The 27,954-nt window shown below is 53.7% G+C and overlaps 1 protein-coding gene across 2 annotated transcripts; it reads left to right on the top strand.

Moving 5' to 3' along the window:
• Positions 1 to 1,026: 1,026 nt before the first annotated feature.
• On the top strand, positions 1,027 to 22,666 carry GPR4 (G protein-coupled receptor 4). Of its 2 annotated transcripts, none has more exons than XM_066638765.1 (3): positions 1,027 to 1,111; positions 10,992 to 11,090; positions 21,173 to 22,666. In XM_066638765.1, the coding sequence occupies exon 3, from the start codon at positions 21,434 to 21,436 to the stop codon at positions 22,535 to 22,537; it is 1,104 nt and encodes a 367-aa protein (XP_066494862.1). In that variant the 5' UTR covers positions 1,027 to 1,111; positions 10,992 to 11,090; positions 21,173 to 21,433; the 3' UTR covers positions 22,538 to 22,666. The 2 variants fall into 2 exon arrangements, with proteins under 2 accessions (XP_066494862.1, XP_066494861.1); XM_066638764.1 differs by lacking the exon at positions 1,027 to 1,111 and adding an exon at positions 2,239 to 2,313.
• The last annotated feature ends 5,288 nt before the right edge of the window (positions 22,667 to 27,954 follow it).

Raw genomic sequence — 27,954 nt, 5'->3', positions numbered from 1 at the left:
TGAGCAAGAAGCGTCTTGGCTGCCCTCCATGTGAGAGATGGAGCTGCTTGCCAGCCTGCGTGGGAGAACTGGAGGCCAGAAGTGAGACCAAACCAGGAAGATCCATCTGAAATGTTGTTGGTTCTTGAAAGAGAGAACCTCCATGATTGTAAAAATCCCCTGGAGGGGTTTAGAAACGCCTGCCTACGTAAACCGCCTTGAATAAAGTCAGAGGAGTAATCCCATGACCAGAAAGGCAGTATATAAATACCAAGTTGTTATGATGATGATGTCACCAAAGTTGGCAAAAATCAAAGCAGATTGTGAAGAGCTCCAAAAGTTATCTCTGAGTTGGATGAATGAGTAACTGAACTGGCAAATGCCAAGAAGCAGAGGATGAGGCTCACTCCGGCAAGAACGTCCCAACTTCACATATTCACATCAAGCCTTTTCTGGGTGACGAACCAGGAAAGGGAAGTGGCGGAAATGTCGCTTGCCGGCAAAATCCATGCTGGGGTCACTAGGAAAGGGATCAAGAATCAGATCGCCAACATCGCAGCCATGGTGCGTTCACTTATGGGATGGAGATGTTGCTATGGAGGTGATGGCAGAGCTGGAAAAGGTGCCAAGGGGACCACCAACCTGGTGCAGAAAGGCTCCAGAGCTTGGGGCCTTTGCGCCTGGAAAACAGTGATTGGGGGAACATGACCGAGGCAGAAAACTATGCCTGGAATGGAGAGAATGGCAAGACGGAAGCGCTTCTCCCCCCTCCCACTGCCAGAACCAGGCCGGTCAGACAGTGCAGTGAAACTGACTGGAGGGGGCATGGTTTGGGACAGAGCAAAGGAGGGACTTCTTCACAGGGTGCATAATGTGCCTGTGGGCTTCACAGCCACAAGATAGGTGCTGGCCACTGGCTTGGGTGGTTTCAAAGGGGGCTTGGAGAGGGTCACCAGCAGTGGCTGCCAGGCACAAAGGCAGTGCCAAGCCCCTGAATGCAAGCAGGCACTGCTTTGGAAAAGGTGCTGCCTTTTCTCTCCAGCTTGTGGGCTCCTCAGTGACTCAGAAGTGACTGTGGGACTCAGCAGAGAGGACAAGATGGGCCTGATCTGGCGGGACTTTCCAGATGTCTGTAAGTTCTCTTCTAATCATTTCCTATTGAGAACATCCATTCCTGTTGCAGGAGAGCCTCTGATAGACCTCATTCCATGGCCCTGAGGGAAGGTGCTGCCTCTTGCCCATCCCTACATCCCTAGGCCAAGGGGGGCTTCCCAGCTCCACTGCCAGTGCAGCTTAGGAAGGAGGAGGAGGGCACTGTGCCCTGGTCAGCAAAACAGCCTCTGTCTTCTTGGAAGGGCACCTGCGCAGGCAGAAATTCAACAGCTCCGTCTCACTGCATTGTCCGTCTAGCAGCATTGAGAAACTCAACAGGTGAAGCTGCTCTGCTGGCAAAGAGGTTGAGCTGCTGCTTGTTCCTGGGGCAGGTGTGGGAGACCGTCCTGGGGGATTGCGCCAACCCAGGTTGGGGGGGTAGCCCTGCTGTGCTCTAGAATTGGAGAGGGTGGGGGGCACAGCAGAGCCCCAGAGCTTGCTATCCTTGGAGTTCATCCCCTGGTGGTCCTTGCCCCAGCACTGTGTGAACAGTCATGAGCTCAAGGGAGGGTGGAGGGCAGGACTGAACCCAGTCCCCCTTCCCAAGCTGGCAGCGAGTGGGGTTAGCGGGGGGGGGGGGAGAGAATGAACCCCACCTGCTGAGCCACGAGGTTGGCACTCAGCGAGTGGGGGGGGGAGAGACTGAGCCCTGGCCCTGCACCCCCTCCACCGGACCCCCTCGACTTCGATGCCACTCGAAGCCCGTCCTGGCTGCAGTTCTGCCCCCCCCCCGGCTCGCTTCGCTCCCCTCGCCTCCCAGAAACACCGACCTGGGGGAAGCCCCCTCCCTGGAGCGAGCGCAACGGGCGTCGTGCCGCGCAGGTGCCCGTCCCCCCGGAGTTCCGTCCAGGGCAGGCACTTGCCCGCCCGCCCGCCCGCCGCGCAGCTGGCAGGGAGAGGGTTCGGCTGCTCCGCCACGGGAGGGGCGCCCCCCCAGCGGGAAAGGCGGCCCTGGCGCGGCGGCGAGCGGGTTAAGCGCCCCCCCCCGTGCGGTGGGCTGGGCTGGGCTGGGCTGGGCGGGCAGGAGCCGGCGGAGCGCGCGCCGGGCAGCCCAGTCGAGGCTGAGCCACTTGGGCGACGGACGCCGCTCGCTCGCTGCAGACCCGAAGCGGCCGGGCAGGAGATGCTGCGCTCCGACGGCCCCCAGACCGCGGCAGCCTCCCCCCAGGGCGGGCCCAGACGGTGAGCGCTCGGGCGGGGCGGGGCGGGGCGGGGCGGGGCAGGTCGGCCGGGGGGGGCAGCGGCGACCCCCAAGTGGTCTGAGCCGAAGTTTGGGGCTGGCTCCTTCCCGGTGCGGAGCTGGGCGGGCTTCAAGAGCGCCTCTGAGCATGTCCAGAGTTGCTTTCCTCTGCTGCTGCGCAGCCCCAGCTTTGGAGGAAGGGTCTGCGTCCAGAAGTCGTTCGCCCCCGCGCTCCTTCTCGAAACTCGGCGCTGAGGCGGGCAGGAGCAGATCTTGCCCCTCTTGCCCTCCCCCCAGTTCCCCGTCTCCGGTTGGGCTAAATGGGGGGGGGGCTATGCACTCTTGTCATGTAACCTCCGATCTGTGCGGTGGAGGGGCAGCTTCAGGGCCCTGGGCGGATTTGAACTCGGGCCTCTCCTCTCTGGGTAGCGCAGAAACGAACTGTTTTAGGAGAGCCACCTGATTCGGGGCCCAGATTCGGAGCACCCGCAAAACAGCAAACCGCCAGGGAGTTGACTTTGGCAGTCTTGAATTGCTGCCTGGCTGGGCGATGCAGCTCAGCCATCAGCTTCGCTAAGGAAGGAGCTTCGGGGGTTCTGTCTGCGGGGGGTGTGTGTGTGTGTGTGTGTGTGTGACAGCAAACCCTTCATGTACCACACGCGTTTACTCAGTGGGGGTGGGTGGGAAGAGATCCCTCTCTATCCCCCCTCCTCCAGAGAGCTCCGCAGGCTGTACACGATCCTCTCCCCCACCAACCTAATTTCATCCTCACAACCAACCCTGTGAGGTAGTACAGAGGGATCCCCGCAGTGGTCTGTTGCTGAAAAGAACAGCCAAGAGTCTGTAGCGTTTGGGAGGCTCACAAATTGATCTCAGCAGAAGCCTTCGTGGACTGCGGAGGGCCCTCTTCAGCAGATGCAGGAAGTGACCTCCTCTGAAGTGCCTTAGGACAAGATGCAACCGTGCCCTCTGCACATCCTCAGAGGTGTTCTATTGTTTCAGGGCTCAGCCCTGGCACCGAAGAGAGGCTCCAGGGTTAAGACGTGACTGAGATTCAGCCCTAGCCAGAGAACCCTTAAATGTCCCCCTGAGAAGTTGTCCCAAAGAGGAAGGAGAAAAAAGGGCCATTTGGGGGAAGAAAGACCACCTTTTCATGGACCAGCTAAATGTCACCAAGTCCTAAGCAAACTTGGGAGTTCAGCAGAAAAATTGTTCAGGCTGGAGGGTGAGCGAGGGAGGGAAGGGGGGAGAGAGAAGTGTTTTCTGCGCATGGTGGGAAAAGCCCAGCTCTGTCCTTTGCAAGGAGGAGTGCAGGAGCCTGAACTCGGTGAACCCCTGAAGAAAGTGAGGTGCAAAAGAGATCTCCGGGTGCAGCAAGAGCCCCTCAAAGCAAGAGCAAGAGCTGCTGCTCCTTTCCCGCTCCACTTTGAAAACTTAGAGGCCAAACCTCCCTGGGGATTCACCCCATCCGGAATCAGAACATGAGAAATGGAAGCCAGTCCCACCAGCTCTGAGAAAGGGATGCCGTGGGGGGAGGGGGAGCTGTCCACCCACCAAGGCAGACCAGGGGGTCCAGCTTGCTTTGTTTTTTCTATGCTCCCCAGAAGCCCTTGATCAGGCTTGGGACTGCCTTCATGCCAAGGGGTTCAGCTCCACCCACTGGACTCAAATATGGGCAAGGAAGGCCAGGTGGGCACTCTGGCCCAATCCTGAAGCCAGGACTCCTGGGCTGTGTGCAGCCTCCCTGCCTTTCAGTGGGGCAGGTGCAGAAGAAGTTGGGGGGGGGGGGTGATGACTGGGCACTCTGCCACAAATTCACCTTGTGCCTTAATGGGGACATGGGGGGAGGAGCTCTGCTCTTCCTCCCCCACCACAATTCTTGGAAAAGTACATAAGAGGCAGGCAGGCAGCACTGGGTGGGTGGGTGTCTGGGGCAAAGAGTTCGGGAACATAGCAAGCAATTTCCCAGGGGAGGGGGAGGCAGGACATTCTCTCTCCGCTTAACTCAAAACTCAGGTTCAAGCTAAATAGTTCCCAGAGCCCTAAAAGGATCCAGCTATGAGTGGGGGTGGGTGGGGGGCTCCTGGCAGCTTTCCTTGGGGATTGCATTTCTAGCAGACTTTGAATGGAGGTGTCCAGCTGCCGGCCACCCCAAGGCCCCCCTGCACGTGTTTATTTTTACCGGCCTTCAGGACGGCTAACAAAATTGTAACGATAAAAGCGACTGAAACCATTTCAGACAATAATGCAATCAGTACAAATGCAATTTTGAGACCGCAGAGCACACAGTGATGGCAGCAGCAGCAGAGCCAAAATTACCCGCCTAGTAAGAACAGGTCTGCCCCCCTCCCCAGCTCCACGGCTGCTTGCTGGACTACAAATGCCTCTGGAAGGGGAGGAGGGCAGATAGCTGGGCAGCCTTCCTGAGGTCAGGAGTTCCACAGGGAAGGCACTACTGCCAAGAAGTCTTGCTTCAGGTGATGCTGGGATTCAGAGCAGAGCTAAGAACTCTGGGTACCAGCACGGGAAAGTGGCCTCTCTCTTTGTCACCTGGCCCGAGACCACTGATGGCTGGCAAGGCTAAAACCAACACTTTGAATTGCATCAGAAGTAGCCTTCTGCCAGTCAGACCTTGGTCTACCTAGCTCAGTACACTCAGACTCTGACTGGCAGCAGCTTCCCAGGATTCAGGCAGAGAAGGATCTTTCCTAACCTGACCTGAAGACACTGCCAGGGGATTGAACCTGCAACCTTCTGCGTGCGAAGCAGGTGCTGTGTCCACTGAGCCACAGCCCTTTCCTGACGTGCGCCTTTTTTAAAAACAGTTCCTTCATGTTTTCAAAGACACACAGTTTCAAACCAACACACACAGTGTCAGACACCCTTATCTGCAGAGCAGCAGGAAAGCGCAGTGAGGGCCTCAAGACCACGAGCAAGGAAGGATGGCACCAGGTAAGGGAGGGCACCAGGATGCAGGTCTCTTGTCGTCTGCTGTGCTCCCTGGGCATTTGGTGGGCCGCTGTGAGATACGGGAAGCTGGACTAGATGGGCCAGATCCAGTGGGGCTGTTCTTATGATGCTGTCGCTCATAGGATATCCCCCAATCGTCTGTCTGTCTAAGGACTGTTCCGCTCACTCAATTTGCCACCTGTGATGGAACCCTAGGGATTTCCAGCAGTCAGGTGCGGCAGCCTCAGCCACCCCCCCTGCCTTAAACAGCCACCCCCCATGGAGATATCTCTCCAGGGTCTTCTGTTCACCAGCCTGGCTGGGGGTGGGAGATATACTGCTGCTCCTGATCTTGCAGATACACTGTGAGACGTTGTTTCAGCACACACTTGGGTGGCCAGGGCACTATCGCCTCCAGAGCAGGCGCAGCTGTGGACCAAACCAGCAGATAAACGTTCTCTGGGCCCCTTGGGAGCCCAGAGGACTGTCAGGCAGACAGCCTGTGACCCAAATGGAGGTTGGACACTTCAGTGATGGGGACCCAACTCTCTCCTGTGATGACTGGATTGAACGGCCTCCCCCCCCCACTGCGCTTTTCTCAGGCTCCTGCTTAGAGCCCCACCAGAAGCCAGTCGCTCTGCTGTTGCTCACACAATCCCTGGATCCAGAAGTGGGGCCTGCTGCTGAGTGACGCTGACTGGCTGACTTGGCCTCCCAAAGAGAGGGTCAGTCTCCCAAGTTCTCACAGCCCTGTCCAGCATGGAGCAGATCATGAGTCATATGAAGAAGCAAAGCGGGATGTGGCTGTGCTGATTCCCCTCTGTTACCCTCGCTGTGGGCGAACCTCGAAAGGGGCCTTCCTTCTTACTTGCGCTCAGTGGAATTTGTCCTGAGTTTTCTGCCACCATTGCTGAGGTTGTCATCCTGCCACCTCCCAGGCCTGTTGACACCACCCACCATTCCCGGGGTACCAGAGAGATGCTTGGATGCTAGACCGGCGGAAGAGGCAAAGCTCCAGACTCGGCACACCAAGCTCTAAGTTAGCTCTGCATTCCAGAAGTTAACTAAAGTTTCACAGGACAGCCTGTGAATGGCATCCACTGAAACACTGGCAGACCAGGTCCAGGGTTAACCCAAGTGGGGATCATCCCAGGAGATTCACCATCTCATCAATGGACTCACAGCCACACTAATATCCATGCTTGCCTGGAAGTGATCTGTACATGAGTCGTTGCTGCCTACCTCACCCACGAAACACCCCCCACTTTGGTACAAAACCCCAAATCCAGGATATGCTCTCCCATGGATGTTGAACCTCTTGAGCATTGAGAGACCTTGTGACACGGCAGCTGTGAAGCCTCACATTATCCCCAGTAAGGAAAGCGGGGTATGGGTGTGGAAGTCCCCCCACCATGGACAAACACAAGGACAGAGACCACCTCTGACAGCTTAATGGAAGCCTGGTGCCCCGTGCACTAGCAGAACCTCCATGTTGATGCCTTTGTCTAGCCCCAGGGAGGAGCACTGGATCCAGGCTGCTTGCCTCAAGGGATGCCTGGTGATGGAGACCAGCTCTCAGTGGATAACTGCTGTGCTACTACCCACCAGCTCCAGCCCGATGCTCAGACTGGAGCTGACCTCTCCAGCCAGTACTTGTAAAATGTGCAAGACTTGCATCCACATCCAGGATCACATCTTTGGTGTCATTCTTGCACTACTGGTCTGGCACTACAAAGAAACAGAGTCGGGGGGCAGAAGTTTCCATCTCCTGGCTCCTCCGAGGCTGGGAAAAGTCACTGTTTAGAGCCTCTGGAGAGCAGGTGGGTGGCAATGCAGGGTTAGATGGACCAATGGCTTGACAAGGAGCATGGCGACTTCATGGAGTCAAGTTGCCATAATGCTTTACAGTGGTCAGGAGGGAAGGTCCATGCCCTGAGTGGCCTGCAATCTGTAAATTAAAACTTGTCTATTGGTCTGGAGTTTGGATAGCGGCAGAGGGAAAGCTACAGTACCTGGAAAATAATCCAGTCCTGCCTCAGTTTCCCTTCTGGCCCTGGCTGGAGCTTCTGAAAGACTCTAACTTTTATTGTATTGTATTGGCAACCTTCAGTCTCGGAAGACTCTGGTATCGCGCTCTGAAAGGTGGTTCTGGCACAGCGTCTAGTGTGGCTGAAAAGGCCGATTTGGGAGTGACAATCCCTTCCACACTGGGAGCAAGTGCAGTCTGACCCTGGTCTGTCTCCCTGGCTATGGGCCTTCCTTCTTTGCCTCTTAGCCTCAGACTGCTGGCCAAGTGTCTCTTCAAACTGGGAAAGGCCATGCTGCACAGCCTGCCTCCAAGCGGGCCGCTCAGAGGCCAGGGTTTCCCACTTGTTGAGGTCCACTCCTAAGGCCTTCAGATCCCTCTTGCAGATGTCCTTGTATCGCAGCTGTGGTCTACCTGTAGGGCTCTAACTTTATGCAGGCAGAATGTCAGAATCCCTGTAATTTAATGTAAATTTACTCAGGTAATCAAGTGTTTGATGGATATTCAACCCAAAAAGTAATTGGCAGTAACAGATTAAACTGAAATAAACTGGTACATAATTAGTATCTCAGTATATCTGCTTTGTGAAACATAGTTAATAATGTGTGAGCTGGGCTGCAGTTTGATGCTATCACAGCCTAGAAGGAAGGGCCCTTTTTAAAGTTGTCTTTTCTTGTCTTCCTTCCATCTTATGACAACAGATAGAAACCTTCCAGCCTAAATAAATCCCCAAATAAACAAGACATTTGCAACCTCACCAGTGAAGATGTGCTTCCTCCCCCCACCCCGATCAATCAGACAAGTTGATTAATTGCTAAGTGAGTCAATTAATCAACAAATTAGAGCTTGCAGGCCTCCCTGCCCTGCTGAAGTGTGGCTTGGCTCTCTGAAGCCTGGGCTGTGAACTGCGTGAATGTGGGGAAGTCCCAGGCTGTGATATTCCAGAAAGGAGTGGAGGAGCTGGGGAGGGGATCTTAGAAAAGAGGGTCCTGTTTGAGAAAGGGTGAGTCAGAGAGCAAATTCAGAGGAGAAAGATAGGGAGACTGCAGCCCAGCCTTCCTTCATCCACAAGTTGCAGTGCAATCTGCCTATTGAGTTCCATGCAAACCTACCAAGTCCCGTGGAATTCAGTGAAGCCAACTTCTGAGCAGACATGCCTAGGATTGCCCTGCCAGTCTTACATTTGCCAAAAAATACATGAACATCTAAAGGGATTTGCCTCCTTGTCATGAAAGTCTTTCCTGTTTGTCCCAGAGGTGCACCCTTTCTTTGCTGTGACTGGATGAGGAGTCATTGCCACTCTGCACAAGTTCAGAGGTGCTCTTTCCTTTTCTGATGTCTTCCCATTTCAGGGCAATTCGGCATTTACAAATAGGCAGCCCAGGTGAAAGTGAGGCCATGCCAGTTTTTTCTCAGGGGATGAAAGAGGCAGCAGAGAGCGGGCAGGCCTCAGGCCCAGGCTTGCACCCAGCTCTAGACATGGTAATTTACTCAGACCCTGGATTAGCCAGGCAGGCATTTGCCAGACACACAAACACCACTAGGAGATGAAAAACCCTGACACAAGGGGCCAGCTGCTGGCTGCAGTTCGCAACTTCCAGCAAAGACTCAGGTGAACACATTTTAGACGAGGAGGTGGAATTAATCAATACCTTTTAAATCTATTTGCCTATTTCCAAAACCCACTGCAGCTGCCGTTCTGAGATAGGCACTGCTGTGGCACCCTAAACAAGCGGGTCCGTTCACTGTTAACAAGCTTGCCCTTAACTCGCAGCTCTGCCTTGCAGGGATTCATCTGTGCAAATTAATCAATGGAAACTTTAGTTTAATAATCCACCCGTTAGAGAAAATTGATGTGCTTCCCTTCCCTAAATCTAATTTCAGAAGTAAGGCCATCGCTTTGCTTTCCAACAGAGCCAGAAGAGCTGTGTGATTGGCAGAAATCCAACAGGGGCAGCTCCAGCACTTTACCTGTTGAATGCAAGGCATTGCAAAGAAAAGGCTTGTGTGTTCCTGGAGGGCTGATGGATGTGTGCTGCAGTCTCCGAGTAAGCAAGGGGCTGGAGAACAGTGCCCTTGGTCTCCTCCCTCCCAGCCCAAGAAAGCCCCTGGCCGCCCTCCTCCGCAGCTTCCTCTGGTGGAAGGGCACAATCTATTTCAGCTCTGAATTCCCACCCCCTCAGTTGCTGCTCATCTGGTTTGCAGCCAAGCTAAAATCCAGGTTCTGGGAACTCGACCTGTCCGTGCAGCAGCTCACCTGTGCTATTCTTCCAGCTGGCTTGTGGGGCTCAGGTCTGAGGCCAAGATGGAGTGTGCATTTCTGGGATATAAATAGGCCTGTGGCGGGATAATTAAATTGGGGTCTGAGCACAAGCTGTTACTGAGACGAAGGGGAAGGCAGAGCACCTGCTGGAGCAGGGGACAAGGGAGGAAAGAACTGGCTGCTGTGTGTGTGCTGGATGACCTTAGCCCTGTAGTTGCCATGCATGTCATATGGGAAGGGGCTGAGGCTCAGGGGCAAGACGTGTGCACTCCACGCAGAAAGTCTCAGGTGCAGTCCCTGGCACCAGGGAGCAGGAACTGGGAAAGGCCTTCCTCTTTCCTGGGGTACCAGGCACTCAGAGTGGTCAGCATCTGTTGGGCACTCTCAAGGTGCGGGTTCAATCTGCAGTCCAGGTGATGTGGTCTGAGTCTCTGCCTGAACTCTTGCAGTTGAACTGGAGAGCAGAGGGCTGGTTTGCGCTGTGGGGCTGACTTGGCAGAGAGCACCTTCTAACATGCTCCTGGACTTCCTTGCTGGGGGGATGCCCGTTCCTGCAATCTGTCTCTGGTGTCTCCAGTTCAAGGATTTTGGGCTGAGACCCTGCAGAATGTGGGGCCCAGGGCACTCTCAGAAGGGGAGGCGGCCAGCAGACTGCTGCTTGTAGTCCACAGGGGCCACCTGGGCGAGAGATACCCTCCCCACTTGGGTCTACGATTCTTGTACTTACTGGCGACATTTCCAGCTGTTGTTCTGGACCCAACAGGGCTGCTAAGCCCCTTCTTGTTATGGGCCAAGACCAGCAGCCAGAGCTGGAATCTGAACCCAGTCATAAGAGAGGCTCTAGAGCCTCAACCAGGGTGTTATGTAGACTGGGAGGGAGGCAAGTGACACACCTGAGCTGGAACCAACCTGTCCAAAAGACAGTGGTCTTGCACAAACATCAGCCAGAGAGCTGGTGTTGGGGGCTGAGAGTTGTGGCAGATCATAAATACAGGCAGCCCAGCAAGCTTTAAAAGGGAGTTGGCTACCTTGCAGTGGAGCAAGATGAGGTTTGTATCATTCCTGCCAGAACCACAAGGGACCCCGAAAGCAGGCGATGCCTGCAGTCTTTGTGCTCTGAGAGCTTCCTCTGTGGAAGACCTTTTCCCACAGCCCCACTCCCTCCTTCCATTCGCCCCACAACATTTGCACCTCTTCTCCAGTGCTGCTAGCAGAAAGGGTGCTGCAGGGCTGGCCACCCAGATAGTCAGGGAGAGAACAGGTGCCAGATGCTGGCTTGCGGGCCTCGCTGTTCTGAAGCAGGTGGGCAGCGCAGCTCAGGCTGGCTTAATCTCATTTGGGCCAGTAATGGGGACAAGAAGAAGCCAATGTTCTAGTGGGGGTGGGTGGGGGCTCCATTCCTGTTCTCCCTGTCCATTGCTTTCTTTCTCCTTTGTCCTCAGGAGCTGTAGTCCAGCTTTCCTGTACAGACCCAACACTTCTCATGCTCCAGCCTCTGGTTTATGTATCGTCTACCAGTGAACATGACACAAGCCCTCCTGGTGAGTTCACGCTGGTGAAGTTAATTTGTAGTTAAGAAATATATATTATATTAAGAATATTTATATAATATCCAGTATTCAACAGAGTAGTTCACAAAGCGGTTTACATAGAAATGAATGGCTCCCTGTCCCCAAAGGGTTCCCAGTCTAAAAAGAGGTAGAGACACCAGCAACAGCCCCTGGAAATGGCGACCTGCTGGGGTGAAGAGAGGCAGTTGTTCTCTTCCTGCCAAACAGAAGAGGACAACATTTAAAGCATGGCTCTTGGCCCAGTCAGCAGGGGTAGCACTCATTAATTCCAGAACGCGCCTCATTCGGTTAATGAAACAGAGAATGACAACTAAATTAAAACTCCACCTTTCCCCAGCTCGATTCTGACCCCTTCCAAAGACTGCTCCAAGGACTCAGAAATGAATGCCTGAGAGCAGGTCTGAAAATGATGTTGGGCTGAATGTCTTTCTGGCAGGAGGAGCATGTGCACAAGTGCTCCGGTGTGACACAGGCAAGGCAAACTCACCACTGGCGCACAACTCTTGAAGAACTCTTGTGAACCGAGCAGCAGGCACTTTGAGACAAACCCCAGGAGACTGTTGCTTGCTCTACCGGCTCTACCCAGGATTCTGGCTGTTCCCCAGGGGGAGGGAGCTTGGCCGTTGGGAGAGCAACCAACCATTGAGAACACCTCTCTGCGTCCACCTTCCGTTTTGACTTGACACACGGATAAAATGCTGCATGGCATGATCTCACCAGCACAAACCTTTGCAGGTGCATGCAAAATCCAACTCCTTGAGAACCTCAGCATTTATTTTTAAGAAGCATTATAAGATTCTAGCCCTCCTCTTTTCAAAGATAGACTTGAAGGCACGTGAGCCGTCTCAGGGAACATTCCCTCAAATGAGGAGGCTGGTTAGAAGGAGGTTGAAAGGGAGGGTAAAAAGAGTCCAGTCTCTCCAGATTGCATGGAGGCTGCTTAAAACAACAGTAATAGAGGCCCAGCAGAGGTGTATACCGCAAAGAAAGAAGGGTTCCACTAAATCCAGGAGGGTGCCCGCATGGCTAACCAGCCAAGTTAGAGAGGCTGTGAAGGGCAAGGAAGCTTCCTTCCGTAAATGGAAGTCTTGCCCTAATGAGGAGAATAAAAAGGAACATAAACTGTGGCAAAAGAAATGTAAGAAGGTGATATGGGAGGCCAAGAGAGACTATGAGGAACGCATGGCCAGCAACATTAAGGGGAATAATAAAAGCTTCTTCAAATATGTTAGAAGCAGGAAACCCGCCAGAGAAGCGGTTGGCCCTCTGGATGGTGAGGGAGGGAAAGGGGAGATAAAAGGAGACTTAGAGATGGCAGAGAAATTAAATGAGTTCTTTGCATCTGTCTTCACGGCAGAAGACCTCGGGCAGATACTGCTGCCCGAACGGCCCCTCCTAACCGAGGAGTTAAGTCAGATAGAGGTTAAAAGAGAAGATGTTTCAGACCTCATTGATAAATTAAAGATCAATAAGTCACCGGGCCCTGATGGCATCCACCCAAGAGTTATTAAGGAATTGAAGAATGAAGTTGCAGATCTCTTGACTAAGGTATGCAACTTGTCCCTCAAAACGGCCACGGTGCCAGAAGATTGGAGGATAGCAAATGTCACGCCTATTTTTAAAAAGGGAAAGAGGGGGGACCCGGGAAACTATAGGCCGGTCAGCCTAACATCCATACTGGGTAAGATGGTGGAATGCCTCATCAAAGATAGGATCTCAAAACACATAGACGAACAGGCCTTGCTGAGGGAGAGTCAGCATGGCTTCTGTAAGGGTAAGTCTTGCCTCACAAACCTTATAGAATTCTTTGAAAAGGTCAACAGGCATGTGGATGCGGGAGAACCCGTGGACATTATATATCTGGACTTTCAGAAGGCGTTTGACACGGTCCCTCACCAAAGGCTACTGAAAAAACTCCACAGTCAGGGAATTAGAGGACAGGTCCTCTCGTGGATTGAGAACTGGTTGGAGGCCAGGAAACAGAGAGTGGGTGTCAATGGGCAATTTTCACAATGGAGAGAGGTGAAAAGCGGTGTGCCCCAAGGATCTGTCCTGGGACCGGTGCTTTTCAACCTCTTCATAAATGACCTGGAGACAGGGTTGAGCAGTGAAGTGGCTAAGTTTGCAGATGACACCAAACTTTTCCGTGTGGTAAAGACCAGAAGTGATTGTGAGGAGCTCCAGAAGGATCTCTCCAGACTGGCAGAATGGGCAGCAAAATGGCAGATGCGCTTCAATGTCAGTAAGTGTAAAGTCATGCACATTGGGGCAAAAAATCAAAACTTTAGATATAGGCTGATGGGTTCTGAGCTGTCTGTGACAGATCAGGAGAGAGATCTTGGGGTGGTGGTGGACAGGTCAATGAAAGTGTCGACCCAATGTGCGGCGGCAGTGAAGAAGGCCAATTCTATGCTTGGGATCATTAGGAAGGGTATTGAGAACAAAACGGCTAGTATTATAATGCCGTTGTACAAATCGATGGTAAGGCCACACCTGGAGTATTGTGTCCAGTTCTGGTCGCCGCATCTCAAAAAAGACATAGTGGAAATGGAAAAGGTGCAAAAGAGAGCGACTAAGATGATTACGGGGCTGGGGCACCTTCCTTATGAGGAAAGGCTACGGCGTTTGGGCCTCTTCAGCCTAGAAAAGAGACGCCTGAGGGGGGACATGATTGAGACATACAAAATTATGCAGGGAATGGACAGAGTGGATAGGGAGATGCTCTTTACACTCTCACATAATACCAGAACCAGGGGACATCCACTAAAATTGAGTGTTGGGCGGGTTAGGACAGACAAAAGAAAATATTTCTTTACTCAGCGTGTGGTCGGTCTGTGGAACTCCTTGCCACAGGATGTGGTGCTGGCGTCTAGCCTAGACGCCTTTAAAAGAGGATTGGACGAGTTTCTGGAGGAAAAATCCATTATGGGGTACAAGCCATGATGTGTATGTGCAACCTCCCGATTTTAGAAATGGTCTATGTCAGAATGCCAGATGCAAGGGAGGGCACCAGGATGAGGTCTCTTGTTACCTGGTGTGCTCCCTGGGGCATTTGGTGGGCCGCTGTGAGATACAGGAAGCTGGACTAGATGGGCCTATGGCCTGATCCAGTGGGGCTGTTCTTATGTTCTTATGTTCTTATTTCAGAAGTCAGACAGGAGGCCAAAAAGGATTCTCCTGGGTTGGATCTCCGTTCCCTCTGTGGGTCTTTTCCCCTTGCTGTTGAGAAGGGGCAGAGAGACTCCTGCAAGTGAAGGAGACAGCTGTAGGCTTGCTGAGCATCTCATCAATAGAACAGCAGGAAGGAAACTGGTGTCAAGCTGCAGAATAAATCTCTTCTGCACGCAGAATTTTGCTGTTTTGTTTTCTTCGCACAGACTTTGCCACTGCACTTTGGGGGCTGTCAGGCAGTCTTCACCTGGGAGATGGGTGTTTGTACAACATTCTCTCCCCATGTCAACAGCGTTGGCCATGGAGACTTTTGTGCTCCGCTGGTCTATTGTGAGAGGTTTGCAGGTGGTTTGGTGCAAGGCCAGTGTGGCTGTGGAGGGAGGGAAGGAGGAGGCGTCATGGGCCCTGAGGCAGCATCCTGCAGTCCAGAAAAGGCACTTGCTGCAGTCGTGATCCCTGAGAGGGGTCCCTGCATCCTGACACCACTGCAGGGCCTGGGATTCTCAGGTGACATGGTTCTCGGCCAGGCTCCGCTGCCTAGTTATACAGTAACTGCCTGCTTCCTTGTGCCCAAGCCTCTCTCCCTCCCTCCCACACGCACCCCACCCCACCCCACCTCAGAACACCAGGACAATTATTAACACTCCCCGCACAGGCCAGCAGTGAGGATGATCTATGTGTCTGCCTTCTGCTTCATTTCCCCTTGGCTCTTCCACATCACAGGTTCCCAAAGGGGAGCAGATCAGGGCCGAGTGGGGGCTGGGGAGCCCCAGGCTCTTCCTTTGCCTGTTCTGGGGGGCCGGGAAGGCACCCCTGTCTTCAACAGAGGCTTGATCTGCAGGCGGTTGCAGCCGGTGGACACGTCCCCAAGATTGTAAGGAACTGCACCTGTTGGTTTCTGCAGTCCCGGCCGGGATGAAAGGCAAGGCCACCTGCACCAGCATCCCTGCTCCAAGAATCCAGTCTGGCCCCCTCTGCCCCGCTCCAAGCCAGACAAGTGAGCACCAGGAGAGTCCTAAGGCAGAGCATGGTGAGGTGCCTGCAGTGCTCACCCCAGGCAACCAGGGTGACTAGCATGCTGTCTGAAAATCCTCTGCTGACAGACTGTGAGAGGTGGGGAGGGCCACGGACTGTTCTTTGCCTCTGGAGATGTCTCTAAGGGCTGCCTGGCTCCAGCACCAGGCCGGCTCTGACAGGAGAGCCCTTCTATCCAAGGGGAGTCATCCTGGGAGCCTGGTTCTTCTGGGTCAGTGAGACAGTCGCGCGGCATTTGCGTGTGAGATCTCCTTGGAACAAAGGCAGTTAAAGATGCAAGTGCCAGAGGTCCTCCAGGGTGCCTGCAAAGAAGGGCTCAATTTCCACAGGTGCCTTTGCATTCTGCACACCTCCAGACAAGGCATGTCCCTGCCAGGACCAAGCCTGGTGCGTGGCTTATTTAGAAGGGCCTCCCTGCAGTTCCAGGTGTGTGTGGTCCTCTGAGGCCCCTGCAAGAGGCACACTGCATGTGCCTGGAAGAGGCGCCCCCGTATTCAGTATCACTTGTGGAGAAACATGGCTGAAGCCCTGCTGTGAGATGCCGGTTATGGGGCCTAGTCCTGGCTCAAAGCAAGCCTTCTGTGCGGCCCTGAACTGGGGCAGTCTTGCCATGAGCCAAACCAAGGGGGTGGCAGTCCTCCAAATTAGTGGGGTTGTCCATCTCCATGGGGCCTCCGCAGGAACCATGCTAATGAGCAAGCGCATCCACTCATATACCATCTGGCCATTGGATTTTTCCACCTTGGGCACCAGATTGTGCCACCTGCCAGGACCATGGGGGGGGGGCAGATTGTGGGGCAATTCCACACAAGCGAATGAGACGGCCTCGCACAAGCACACAGCTGCAGATACCCCGAGCACCATGGCAGCAAAAGTTTCCACTGGCCCCCATCTGATTGATGAGGCCGTGTGGCAGAGGAGGTGTGCAGTTGGGAAGGGAAGCAGGGGGGGCAGCCTGACGCAGGACTGCAGCTGACATTGTTCGGCTCTCTGCAGAGTTCCCCTGGGCCAAGTTGCTTTAAAGTCCTTCCCTCACTTGACCCCACTGGGACCCTCCCCCCAATTCAGAACCTGGCTGGAGTGCTCCCCTTGAACAAGATGGTGGAGAGGGCAACTTATTGTCTGGACTTGGGTCCTGGCCTGTGACAGAGCTCCTAAGATGATGATGATGATAATAAACAACTTTATTTATACCCCGCCCTTCTCCCCAAAGCGACCCAAGGTAGCTTGTATTGGCAACCTTCAGTCTCAAAAGACTCTGGTATCGCGCTCTGAAAGGTGGTTCTGGCACAGCATCTAGTGTGGCTGAAAAGGCCAATCCGGGAGTGACAATCCCTTCCATACCGGGAGCAAGTGCAGTCTGTCCCTGGTCTGTCTCCCTGGCTATGGGCCTTCCTTCTTTGCCTCTTTGCCTCAGACTGTTGGCAAAGTGTCTCTTCAAACTGGGAAAGGCCATGCTGCACAGCCTGCCTCCAAGCGGGCCGCTCAGAGGCCAGGGTTTCCCACTTGTTGAGGTCCACTCCTAAGGCCTTCAGATCCCTCTTGCAGATGTCCTTGTATCGCAGCTGTGGTCTACCTGTAGGGCACTTTCCTTGTACGAGTTCTCCATAGAGGAGATCCTTTGGGATCCGGCCATCATCCATTCCCACGACATGACCGAGCCAACGCAGGCGTCTCTGTTTCAGCAGTGCATACATGCTAGGGATTCCAGCTCATTCCAGTACTGTGTTGTTAGGAACTTTGTCCTGCCAGGTGATGCCAAGAATGCGTCGGTGGCATTCTTACAACATGTTAAAAACAGATTAATACATATCTGAGCTGGCAGACCTTGGGCCTCACCAGGGCCCATGGCAGGACCCTCTTGGGTGCCTAGCCACCCCTGGGTCAGTGAGGGCCTGCTGCTGCTTCCCAAGGATGCCCGGCTGGCTTAATAGGGGGCCGCACTGGGCTGCTTGTCTCCCCAGCACCTTTTGGTAACTCCTGCTGCCCCTGCTTCCTGCTGGTACCCAGCCAGCCAGTCAGGACCGACAGGGAAGCTTACTGGAAGGTGGGGGAGAGCAGTTGCAGCTGTGGACAGGAGCTCCCACCCTTCAGCACACCAGCCACCAGTGGTGAAGTCAGACTTCTCCCGGGGACCTTGCATGAGTGTGTGTGTGTGTGGGGGGGGGAACCTGGCACGCGCAGATGCTTAGCAAAGCTGGGTGGAGCACACTGTTGGGGGACCGCAGATGCCGAGTGGCCCCCTCGCTGATTTGTGACCACAAATTCCAGGCTCCAAAGCAGCACTCTGGGGCTCACCTCTGCCAAATCCCTGACGGTCATGAGGTCCAAGGCCCCGCCTAGCAAATCCTCTTCCCACAAGGGCTGGCCAGGTGTGCCTTGAGAAGCCCAGATGTCTAAGCTTCTGGGATTAAGGGAGCATTGCAAAGCTCAGAGCGCCCCCAAGCATGTCCCAAGAGCCTGAGGAAGGCTCGTCCTGTTTACCACCAGGATTTTTGGTCTGACAGAGCAATCCCAGGGTGTTAGGTGGGGAGTGAATTAGTGTTCCAAAGGTGGAAGCTAAACAGCACCTCTGCTGGAGATTCCCCCACTGCCGGTGAACTGTTTTGCCCTACACTCACCCTTCCTTCCCACCAAGTTTCTTGCTTCAATTATATCCCATTTATCCCTAAGCCTCTCAGCGAATGGGATGCCTGCCTGTGCCCCTTATCTCCTTGGCTCTTGGCAAAACAGCTGAAATAATGAGTGCAATCAGTGCTTCAGTTCTCTCTGAAGCTCCCCCCTTTCCACAGGAACTGTGTGGCTCCTGGCAGCTCCTCTGACAGCAATCCCCAGACCCCCCTCTAGAACGTGACCTCCCATGACTAGCAAACCAGTTTAACTTTGCAGTGTAGACACAGCCTGATTAATGGTGTTGAAATTCCAGGAAATTCTACCCTAGAACATCTGTGAAAGCAAATTGCCTCAAAGGTTTCACTGTCACAGAGTGTGGACACACAATCCAAGAGCTATTTAATTATTTTTAATGCATTAAGGCATAGATTTTTTTTCAGAGCCACTAAATGCTCTTTCAAATGTCTTCAAAGTGCATTGGAGTTAATTGGGCAGCACCAGGGTGAAATGGCAGGCATGGCACCGTTTTCTTTTTCCTGCTATCAGCAAGGAGGGGCTATCAATGTATCTCTGGTCAGAAACACCCTTGTTGAAAGAGGCTGCCCTGGGGGAGGGCAGAGAATTGGGCGGGGGGGGGTCCCAGGCCCAGGTTCACACACCCTGTATTATGTTTCTTTCAACCTGGCCTGTGAATCTGAGGACGATGTGGCTGCCGGACTCCTGTGGCTGCAGCGCCAGCTCTGCCTGCTTTGTTCTTTGCCCTTCAGAGCCTGGCAGGAGAGTGCCAGGGAAGCGTGTTCAGGGGACGGGGGGTCCCTGTGACCTTCAGTTCCAGCCAGAGGGATTACGGGCCTGGAAAGGTCAGCATTAATGTTTCAGAAGCATTTTTTTTTGCAGAGAAACTCAACATGCAGCACTTTGAGGAGCAAATTAATTAAGGATTTAACACTTGCAGAGTTGGCCTCATAGTGAAGTCAGCATCATGCTTCATGTCTGGACAGCACTTTATCCTGAGTCAGCCCTGACAACAACCCTGCAAAGTCAGTAATCACTGTAAATCCCCCCCCCCCCATTCTGCAGATGGGGAAGACTGAGGCTGAGAGGTAGTGGCTAGTCCAAGGCCACCTTGCAAGAATTCATCACTGAAGTGAACCAGATTTGCAGCTCAGTTGCTTAGCCACTATGCCATGCTGTTTGCAGATGTGTTGGGGTCAAGCTTGGCTGGAGGCCACATTCCCACTCCATCCACACAGATGCAGTCTTTATGTCTCCAAAGCCCTATTGAGTGAATGTGGGCAACAGTCCACCAAGCAAGCCCTAACTGCAGAGCCTGCCACTGCATACAGAGTGCAGCATCTCCAGTGTTTACCTGAAAGTGAAGAGACTGTTATTGTTGCAGGATGGGGGGAGATACATGCATATTTGAATCCAAAAACCACAGTTGGATAATAGCTTTTATTAGGACCAACTAAATGTCCCCAGCATTCACCAGGGAAATTCTTCAGGCTGGCTGGAGGGTGAATGAAAAAGAAAGGTGGCAGTGGGGGGGGGGGTTTGATTCTGGGCACCATGGAAAACATCCAGTTCTGCACTTTGGAAGATGGAGTGCGGGAGCCATTCTGCTGACTGAATTAGGTTGGCCTGCAGACACAAGGTGCAAGATCTCAGGTTGCACCATGGAGCAGCTGCAGGGAGAAAGAAATGAGGCTTCCTCTCCCCCCTCCCCAAGTGTAGGACCCAGCAGTTACTGAGGAGCCTGGAAGGATGGACAGGCCCAATAGCACAAGGCCCAGAGCTCTGCACTCTAGGATTTTCCCTTCATGTGAATAGCAGCTTGTGTTGCGCAAGGGAGGGGGAACCCTTTCCTTTGTGTGGCTGCTCCAGTTCCAAGGGCTCCCCTCTTTGATTTGTGGTGCAACAAGACAGGTGGCTGGATGATGCGACACTTGCAAGCTCTCCTGTGTGGAGCCAAAAGCAGCTTCTGGAGGGACAGGGTAATCACAAACAGGAAAAGGAATAGTTAGCACTGCCCTCCTCCAGCGCTGCCATCTTAATCCAGACCATCCCACCTTCCCCACAAACACACCTGGCTGCTGTAACTTGGTTTTTTTATGTGGGAGATCCCAATTCCCTCACATTGTACTTAGCTTGTCCCTCAGCAAAGTGGATGTTTGTGCACAGGACACTCCAGAGAACTGGCCTGTGATGCTCCTCCTGGACAGGGCAGGGGGGCGGGGCACTACACATGCTTGCCCACTCCCCTGAAAAAGGATCGGGTTGAGCACTTCTTCCTGAATGCGTTTCTTCTGCATAAGGGAAGTCCTGTGTTTGATGGGCTTGACGATGAGGAGTATTCAAGAGTGCCCAACCTACCTCTCAAAGTGGTAGAATCCAGAAAAAAAATCCATCTGATTCTGCTGCTCGTCTGGAGTGTGTCTGTGTGTGTATGTGTGTGTGTGGGGGGGGGGTGACTTTTCACTGTGGAAGAGGGCAGTGGGGAAACAAAGAGAGGAAGTAGGCAGAGAGTTCAGGAGATGGTTTAAGAAAGTGTTCTCAAATTCCCACCGCCCAAACTGCCCATCATCCACAGCATCTGGGAGCTGATCATGATATGCTTGTTAGATGTCAAGATAACGCAGGTGCTTCCAGATGTGCCTCCGTGTAGCTCTGCCCAGCCATTTTTCCACATGTGAAACAGCACCGTTCCTCCCACGCCACAGTTTTGGGGGAGCTCACACTGTGTTCTGACCCATCCAGGCTAGTGGGCAGTGAGCAGCAGACTGTGGGTTGATGCTCCCTTTCTAGAGGCCCAGCACTGATCTGGGTCCACATATGTGGCTGCTGCACTGCTGTGCTCAAAAGGCAGGCTTTTTGCATTAACAAATGTGCCGACAAGCCAAATGGGAAGCAGAGAAACCAAATAAATCAATATCTGGCATGAAAACTGATAATAAAATCTGAGTCACAAAAAACCTGCCTAAAACAAGGGAAAAGCCCTCACAGCCACTTAAGGGCGGGCCAAGTTCCAGGACCTGCTGTACGGTGCCAGGAGGCTGGTCTCAAAGATCTGGGGCTGCCACCAGAAAGCTTTGCTCAGCAGTGGCCACCACTCTAACAGGCAGTAGGACTGTCAGACGGAAGAGAACAGGACCCGAGTCCTGCGTCCAGACCACGAAATGTGCCTCGCAATACTTTCCCAGAACCTCAAAATCTTCCTTCTTCTTTATCCACAGGTCCAGAAGGGAAGGAAGCACCAAGGAGACCCAATCCCAGTACCAAGCAAGTAGGCCAGCACTGACTTGGGAGACACCCAGGCTTGGCCTATGGAGACCTTACTGCCTGTCGGTTCCAAAAACGTCCCTGTGATGGCTTGTGTGGTCCTGTGGACCTACCGCTTCTGGCCCCAAAGACTTGTGTTCTGAGTTGGGACTCTGCCTTTTTGGCTCCCACCATTGCCCTTGTGCCCCAGCAAGACCCCCAGCTCCACCCCAAGGATGTCCAACACAACAAACCTAGTGAGCTGCCACGTGGACTCCAAGATTGACCACCTCTTCCCCCCAACACTGTACATCATTGTCATTACCATAGGCCTCCCCACGAACTGCATGGCACTCTGGGCTGCGTACCTGCAGGTCAGGCAAAAGAATGAGCTGGGCGTCTACCTGATGAACCTCTCCATTGCAGACCTGCTCTATATCGCCACCCTGCCCCTCTGGATCGACTACTTCCTCCACTATGACAACTGGATCCACGGCCAGGAGTCCTGCCGGGTCTTTGGGTTCATCTTCTACACCAATATCTACATCAGCATTGCCTTCCTGTGCTGCATCTCTGTGGACCGGTACCTGGCTGTGGCACACCCACTGCGCTTTGCCAAGTTCCGGCGGGTCAAGACTGCTGTGACCATCAGCCTGGTGGTCTGGGCCATTGAGATTGGGGCTAACTCAGCCCCACTCTTCCACGATGAGCTCTTCCACGACCGCTACAACCACACCTTCTGCTTCGAGAAGTACCCCATGGAGGAGTGGGTGGCCTGGATGAACCTCTACAGAGTTTTCATCGGCTTCCTCTTCCCCTGGGTGCTGATGCTCTTCTCGTACCAAGGGATCCTGCGGGCTGTGCGGGGCAACATCTCTACCGAGCGGCAGGAGAAGGCCAAGATCAAGCGTCTCTCGCTCAGCCTCATTGCCATCCTCCTCTGCTGCTTCGCCCCCTACCACCTCATCCTGCTTTCCCGCAGTGCCGTCTACCTGAGCAAGCCCCATGACTGCGGCTTCGAGGAGAAGGTCTTTGTGGCCTACCACACCTCACTGGCCCTCACCAGCCTGAACTGCGTGGCTGACCCCATCCTGTACTGCTTTGCCAACGAGGGAGCCCGGAGCGATGTGACCAAGGCCCTCTCCACCCTGACGCGCTTCCTGGCCAGCTCCAAGCCCCAGGAGATGGCCAGTGCCTCACTCACCCTCGACACCCCGCTCTCCTCCAAGAAGAGCAGCTTCTGCCGGCAGCCCCTGGCGCTCCCGCTGCCCCCTTTGCAGGCTGGGCTGGTGGCCAGGGACGAAGAGCTGCAGATGAAGATCCTGACTCTCAACCAGTGAACACTCCCCCTGCCACACAGGCTGCCATGTGACGTGGCTTCCCACTGGCAACCTGCCAGGGCAGATGACCTAGAAACATAGTGTTTGTGACAATAAACGTTTATTAATTATTATTATTACACTGAAAGATTCCTGGGTGCTGGAACATTTTATTTATGGTAAGTGAATGACGGGGTCTCCTCTTGCAACACAAAAGACTCTGGCTGGGAGGCCTGCCCAAGGCCCCCTGGTGGAGAGGCAGCATTTGAACCAGGGATTTTTTGATGGGGAACTTGTCTCTCAGACCCCAGGGCTGCTTCAGCTCCCATGAAGAAGACATCCACAGAAGAGCCACCCTGCTGGATGAGACCAGAGGCCTGTCCAGTCCGGCACCCACCTCCCCAGCAGGGCCAGCTAGATGGCCTCAGCAGATTCATCAGGAGAGCAGGAGGGAGGGAGTCGTGTTGTGTTGGGGCTGCTTATTATGAGTGCTGGGGCCACTCATCAGCAGGGTGTTGCAGACTTGGGTCTACTCATGTGTAACTGCTGCACAGGCCTGCAGGGCGGTGGAGGCTGGGCCCACATAATCTTTGCCACTGTGCAATTTGCTGCTGGACGTGGCTTCAAGGAAACTTAAACACCACAATAGCACATGGCACTTCGAGAATTAAACGGCCTCTTCAGAGAGGCAATTCTCAGTGGGGCAAACAGTTGCACACCCTCTACCTCTGCGCTGTGGAGCAGTGGTGAAAGTTCCCCTTTCAACCATCACAACCAACAACAACCTTCTCATGTGTTAGTCAAATCACGTTTTAAGCTGTCTACACAAAATCTCATGGCAAAGAATCCTACAGATGAGTTACATGCTGTGTGAAGGCAAAGTGCTTCCTTTTGTCTGTTCTGAGTGTTTTAGCAGTCAGTACTGCAAGGTTGGAGAGACCTTTTGTAAGATGCCCACATCCCTGAAAATGTCTTTCAGTGGTGCCTCTCAAAGGTTCCTCCCAGGGCTAACCCTAATTTTTTTTCAACTGCCCTCACCACTCTTGCAAAGGTGCCTTGGCTATTTCTGTCCCACTGCAAATGTTTTCTAGAGCCAAGTGAGGCACCTGCAGAGAGAAGGTGCAATAAAAGGCTGCAAATCCCCCCCCCCATTTCTGCCATCTCAAACAGCCTACGACTTATTGTTTGCTTTTCATTTTTAATCAGGGTCAGCTTGCAGTGCATTCCACCCCCTCGCCCCACAGCTGCAAGTCTGGATGCAGAAGGGAGCCACCAACTACACCATATGCAATGCCACAGGCGTCCCAGAGAAAACCTATTCTTTCTGTTCTGAATCCGTTGCTCCTTCCTTCCTGCTGCCCACTTTTCCCATCTCCTAGATACGACAGGAAGCCAAACGCCCAGAGAATATGGGAGTTTAATGAGCAGAGGAAGCTCCTCAGAGTCCACAATGCCTGACACACAAATCTGGCACCCAGCCAATTTCCTGAGTGCTCTGGTTCAAGGCAGGCTAAGGGAGAGGGAGCACCACCCTCTGAAGTGCTCCACCTCCAGAACCGGCTACATCTTGGTGTTGACCAATAGCTAATTTTGGAAATGAGCAGCACAGGGGCTGAGAGGTGTTTCTGAGCTGCCCTGCCCTGCCCTGCCCTGAGACCACTATGCTCCTGTGATTGTTCAGCGGGGAGGGATGACACCCCAACATATACCCAGGAGCTACTGGTATTTCATAAGAGCCGAGTCTTATGGTGACGTCTGCTTGGCACAGGGTAACTCATGCAGCAACTGATGTGGCTGTCATTCTCACAGTCTGAGTGGTGATGAAAGAGGACAACTTCTCTCATGCTTTAAATGCATACTTCAGGGTGAAGGGTGGATTTTAACCTGTTAAAGTATGAAACTAGAGTGCATAAATTAACTCAGGGAACGGTCATGATTTTCAGTATCCACACCAGCTTCCTCGCCTCCAAGATAGAGCTAGACTTTGGGAAGGGGCCCTGGAGCACCATTATGTGACCAATGACTCCCTGCTCCAGGAATGCGCGAAGGGAGATGACCATCAGTGACGCGCCAAGAAGATACTCTAGTCTCAGCCTTGCAAGTGGCAAAGGTCGCTGAGTCCACAGCCTTTCTGGGAATAAACAGGATGAGACGAAAGCAAGACATAATGGGAATTTCACTGGCAGAGAGGGGGCATCCTACAGATGCCAGCAGCAGGCCCAAGCCTTCCTTGCAGCCACACTGCCCAAAGCCAGCCCCTGTCCCATGTGTGCACAGTGAACACTTTCACCGGGATGCCCAAGGAAAGGCAAAACAGGTTGTGGGGCTACAATCTGTCGAGAGATACGCAGCCCCAGCACAAACAGCTCCCCAGATGGTTCTGGGCCGGGGGGGGGGGGGATGCCAGAGTGGGATTCTTTCTCTGCTTCTGTTTATTTAGCTTTCTCTCTCTCAGCTAAATCCTCTTGATCCCCTTTTCACTCTAGCTGCTGGGATGTTGGCTAGATCATCAAGCACATGCAGTGACAGCATTCACCAGTGGGTGGAGGTGGGGGAAGAAAGTATTAGGCACTTTTGACACCCCTCTGTAATTGCTCCCCTTTTCATTCCCTCCTTTAAAAGACTGTGGTACCTAATGGCTAAAGCAGGGAGCCATGAATTCTCAGGACTCTTGGGTTCTACAACCAGCTCAAGAAAGTAGATTGCACCTCAGAGGTGACAGAAGATGCCTGACTGCATCAGTACCAACAGTACCAACCTTCCCAGAGACCCCTTTTATGGTCCTCTCCCTTTGCTTCATGCCTGAGCTTTCTCTCCAGGAAGGGTGAGAATGAGGCAGACAAAACAGGTCAGTCCTTCAGTTCTTGCTCTGACCCGGTTTCCTCCTTGTCCTGCAGCTGCCACCAGCAGTTTCATAACTGTGTTCACATGGTCTGGTGACCCTGTGGGAAGAAGAGAGCTGGGAGTTGGTCTCCTGGCCAGGCAAAACACAGCAGAGCAGCAACCCCAAAGTCAATGGGAACATTCAATTTAAGAGGACAAAAAGTTTGACTCCAAATGTGTGTAGCTGACATCTCTCTTTAGATATTTAATGCCCCAGAATGTATCTGCGTTACACAACTTCCCTTACTTCATGTCACGATTGACGCTTCGCTGACTTTCTGCATACATTAGTTACTCTCACAGAAGCTCAGAGGTGCATGCAAGGTAATCAAAGGGAAATTATATTGGTCACAAGAATAAAAATTAATGGGCCTATTTAGTGTTTGTTAACAAAGTTAACTCCAAATAGGCACTTACATCTTTTAGGAATGCCAGAACAAAAGATGAAACAATATTTTTTTTTTGGGGGGGGGGGGTGTGGATATTATGGAAACTGAAAGGATGATTAATACAGTTGTTCCATTTTCCCTCAACTGTCAGGCATAGAGTTTACTTTAACACAGATCAAACGTCAAAATATTTAGAAGTGATCCTGAACATAGTTGGGTTTGGAATCTGGATATAATTAGAATAGACAAAGGCTGGCCCAAGACATGCTGCTGGTCCTGAGCTGCAGTAAGGCAGCAACCCAGAGGTCCGTCTAGGCTTGCCAGAAGGCATCTAACCAGCTGCTGCTGGAAAATGGACACTGGGCTAGGAGGTGGAGGCAGTTTAGCCTCAAATGTATTTGAAACACGCAGGGTTGGGGAGGTATTTTGCTTTCCTCCTCCTTGCCAGGAAAAGCATCTCCTGCTCAACTGCAGTGCACCAGGCTGCTATGAAAGGCAAACAGCCAGGGCTGGTCCCAGACCACACAGCTTCTTCTGCAGCAGTGTGCCAAGTGCAGCCCCCCTTTCTCTGGGGATGTGCCAGCCTCAGTGCTTTCCTCTCTCTCTGGACTGGAAAAGGAAGAAAGTGAGGAGAGTGTTGGGCTAGAGCGTCTCTGAGTGCACTCCCCTCCTCCACACATCCTGTTCCAATCCAGGAAGAGGGAGGAGGAAGAGCAGAGGGTTGCAGGCCAGGGTTGGCTGGCCCTGCATGTTGGCCTTGGCTGCCAGCTGTTTCTCTGACCTGACTCCTGTTCCTTCAGGGGAGCCCGAAACAGACACATGCCAGCAGATGAAGCTCCTCTTGGTGTCAAGACACAAGTGCAGGAGATGCTCCTGCTGCAGAAAGGCTGTGGTGGTTCTTGTGTTGGCCCTGCTGGATCAGGCCAAAGGCCCATCCAGTCCAGCTTCCTGTATCTCACAGCAGCCCACCAGATGCCTCAGGAGCACACAAGACAGCAAGAGTCCTGCATCCCGGTGCCCTCCCTCGCACCTGGCATTCAGCTGTAGCCTCCTTCTAAAACCAGGAGGCTGCACCTACCCAGCGCGGCTTGTGACCTGTGATGGACTTTTCCTACATCAGTCTGTCCAATCCTCTTCTCAAGGCATCTAAGCCTGAGGCCATCACCACATCCTGTGGCAGGGGGTTCCACATACTAATTCCATACACGTACCCATCAGGGCTCATAACCTGTGATGGACTTTTCCTCCATCAGTCTGTCCAATCCTCTTCTCAAGACATCTACGCCTGAGGCCATCACCACATCCTGTGGCAGGGAGTTCCACAGACTAATCACACACCAGGTAAGGAACTATTTCCTTCTGTCTGTGCCGACTCCCCCTCTGCGCAGACGTCCCACAAGCGCAGCTTCTCCCGCGCCAGTGCCTGGCGAGGCTTTCCCTGCCAAGCTTCAGCCTGGGTCCTTGCAGGCAGTCATGCAGAAGTCCAACAGGTGAACCCTCCCCACAGGAATGCCAGGGGGCGGGGTTTCGCATGACGTCCTCCCAACACGACTGGTAGTGCCTGCCACAGAGTCAGGCGGGGCTAGAGCGGCCCTCTGGCGGCGGGGGACGCTCTCTCCCTGCGGTGTCTATGGTCAGACGCCTCAGGCCTCGCCAGTGAGACCAGCCCCGCAGTAGCCGCAAAGAACGCTGGCGCTGCGCCACCCGCGTGCTGGCTAGAGGAGGAGGCGCCTGCCGTGCGCAGCATTGCCTTCCCGAGGCCCGATGTCGGCGGATGCACACCAGGCCGCGGGCGCAGGCCTCTCCCTGAGGGGGGCGGGACTCGCCCGCTGGTGCGTGCTGACGTCACGTATCGGCGTGGGTTGCGCGCCGGGGCTGCCGGGAGCGCGAGGATGGTGGTGGGCGCCTTCCCTCTGGCCAAGCTGATCACGCTGGGCGTCCGGCAGCTCTCGAAGCCGCTGGCCGCGCGCATCAAGGAGGGGGCGCGCGCCAGCCCTTTCTTCCGGCAGTACATCTGCGGCCCTCCGGCGCAGAGTGAGTGAGCAGGGCCGACAGGGGGAGCCCGCCGTTGAGGCTGGGAGCGCGGGCCAATCGGAAGCGTGGGGGGCGGGGCTGGCCGAGGCCGCCGACCAATAGGCGTTGGCGGAAGGCGGGGTTTAGTACGGA

This window comes from Tiliqua scincoides, chromosome 10 (assembly GCF_035046505.1).
Source record: "Tiliqua scincoides isolate rTilSci1 chromosome 10, rTilSci1.hap2, whole genome shotgun sequence".
Classification (NCBI taxonomy): domain Eukaryota; kingdom Metazoa; phylum Chordata; class Lepidosauria; order Squamata; family Scincidae; genus Tiliqua; species Tiliqua scincoides.
The sequence above is the reverse complement of the archived record's forward strand: the minus strand, read 5'-3'. Positions and strand labels throughout refer to the sequence as shown.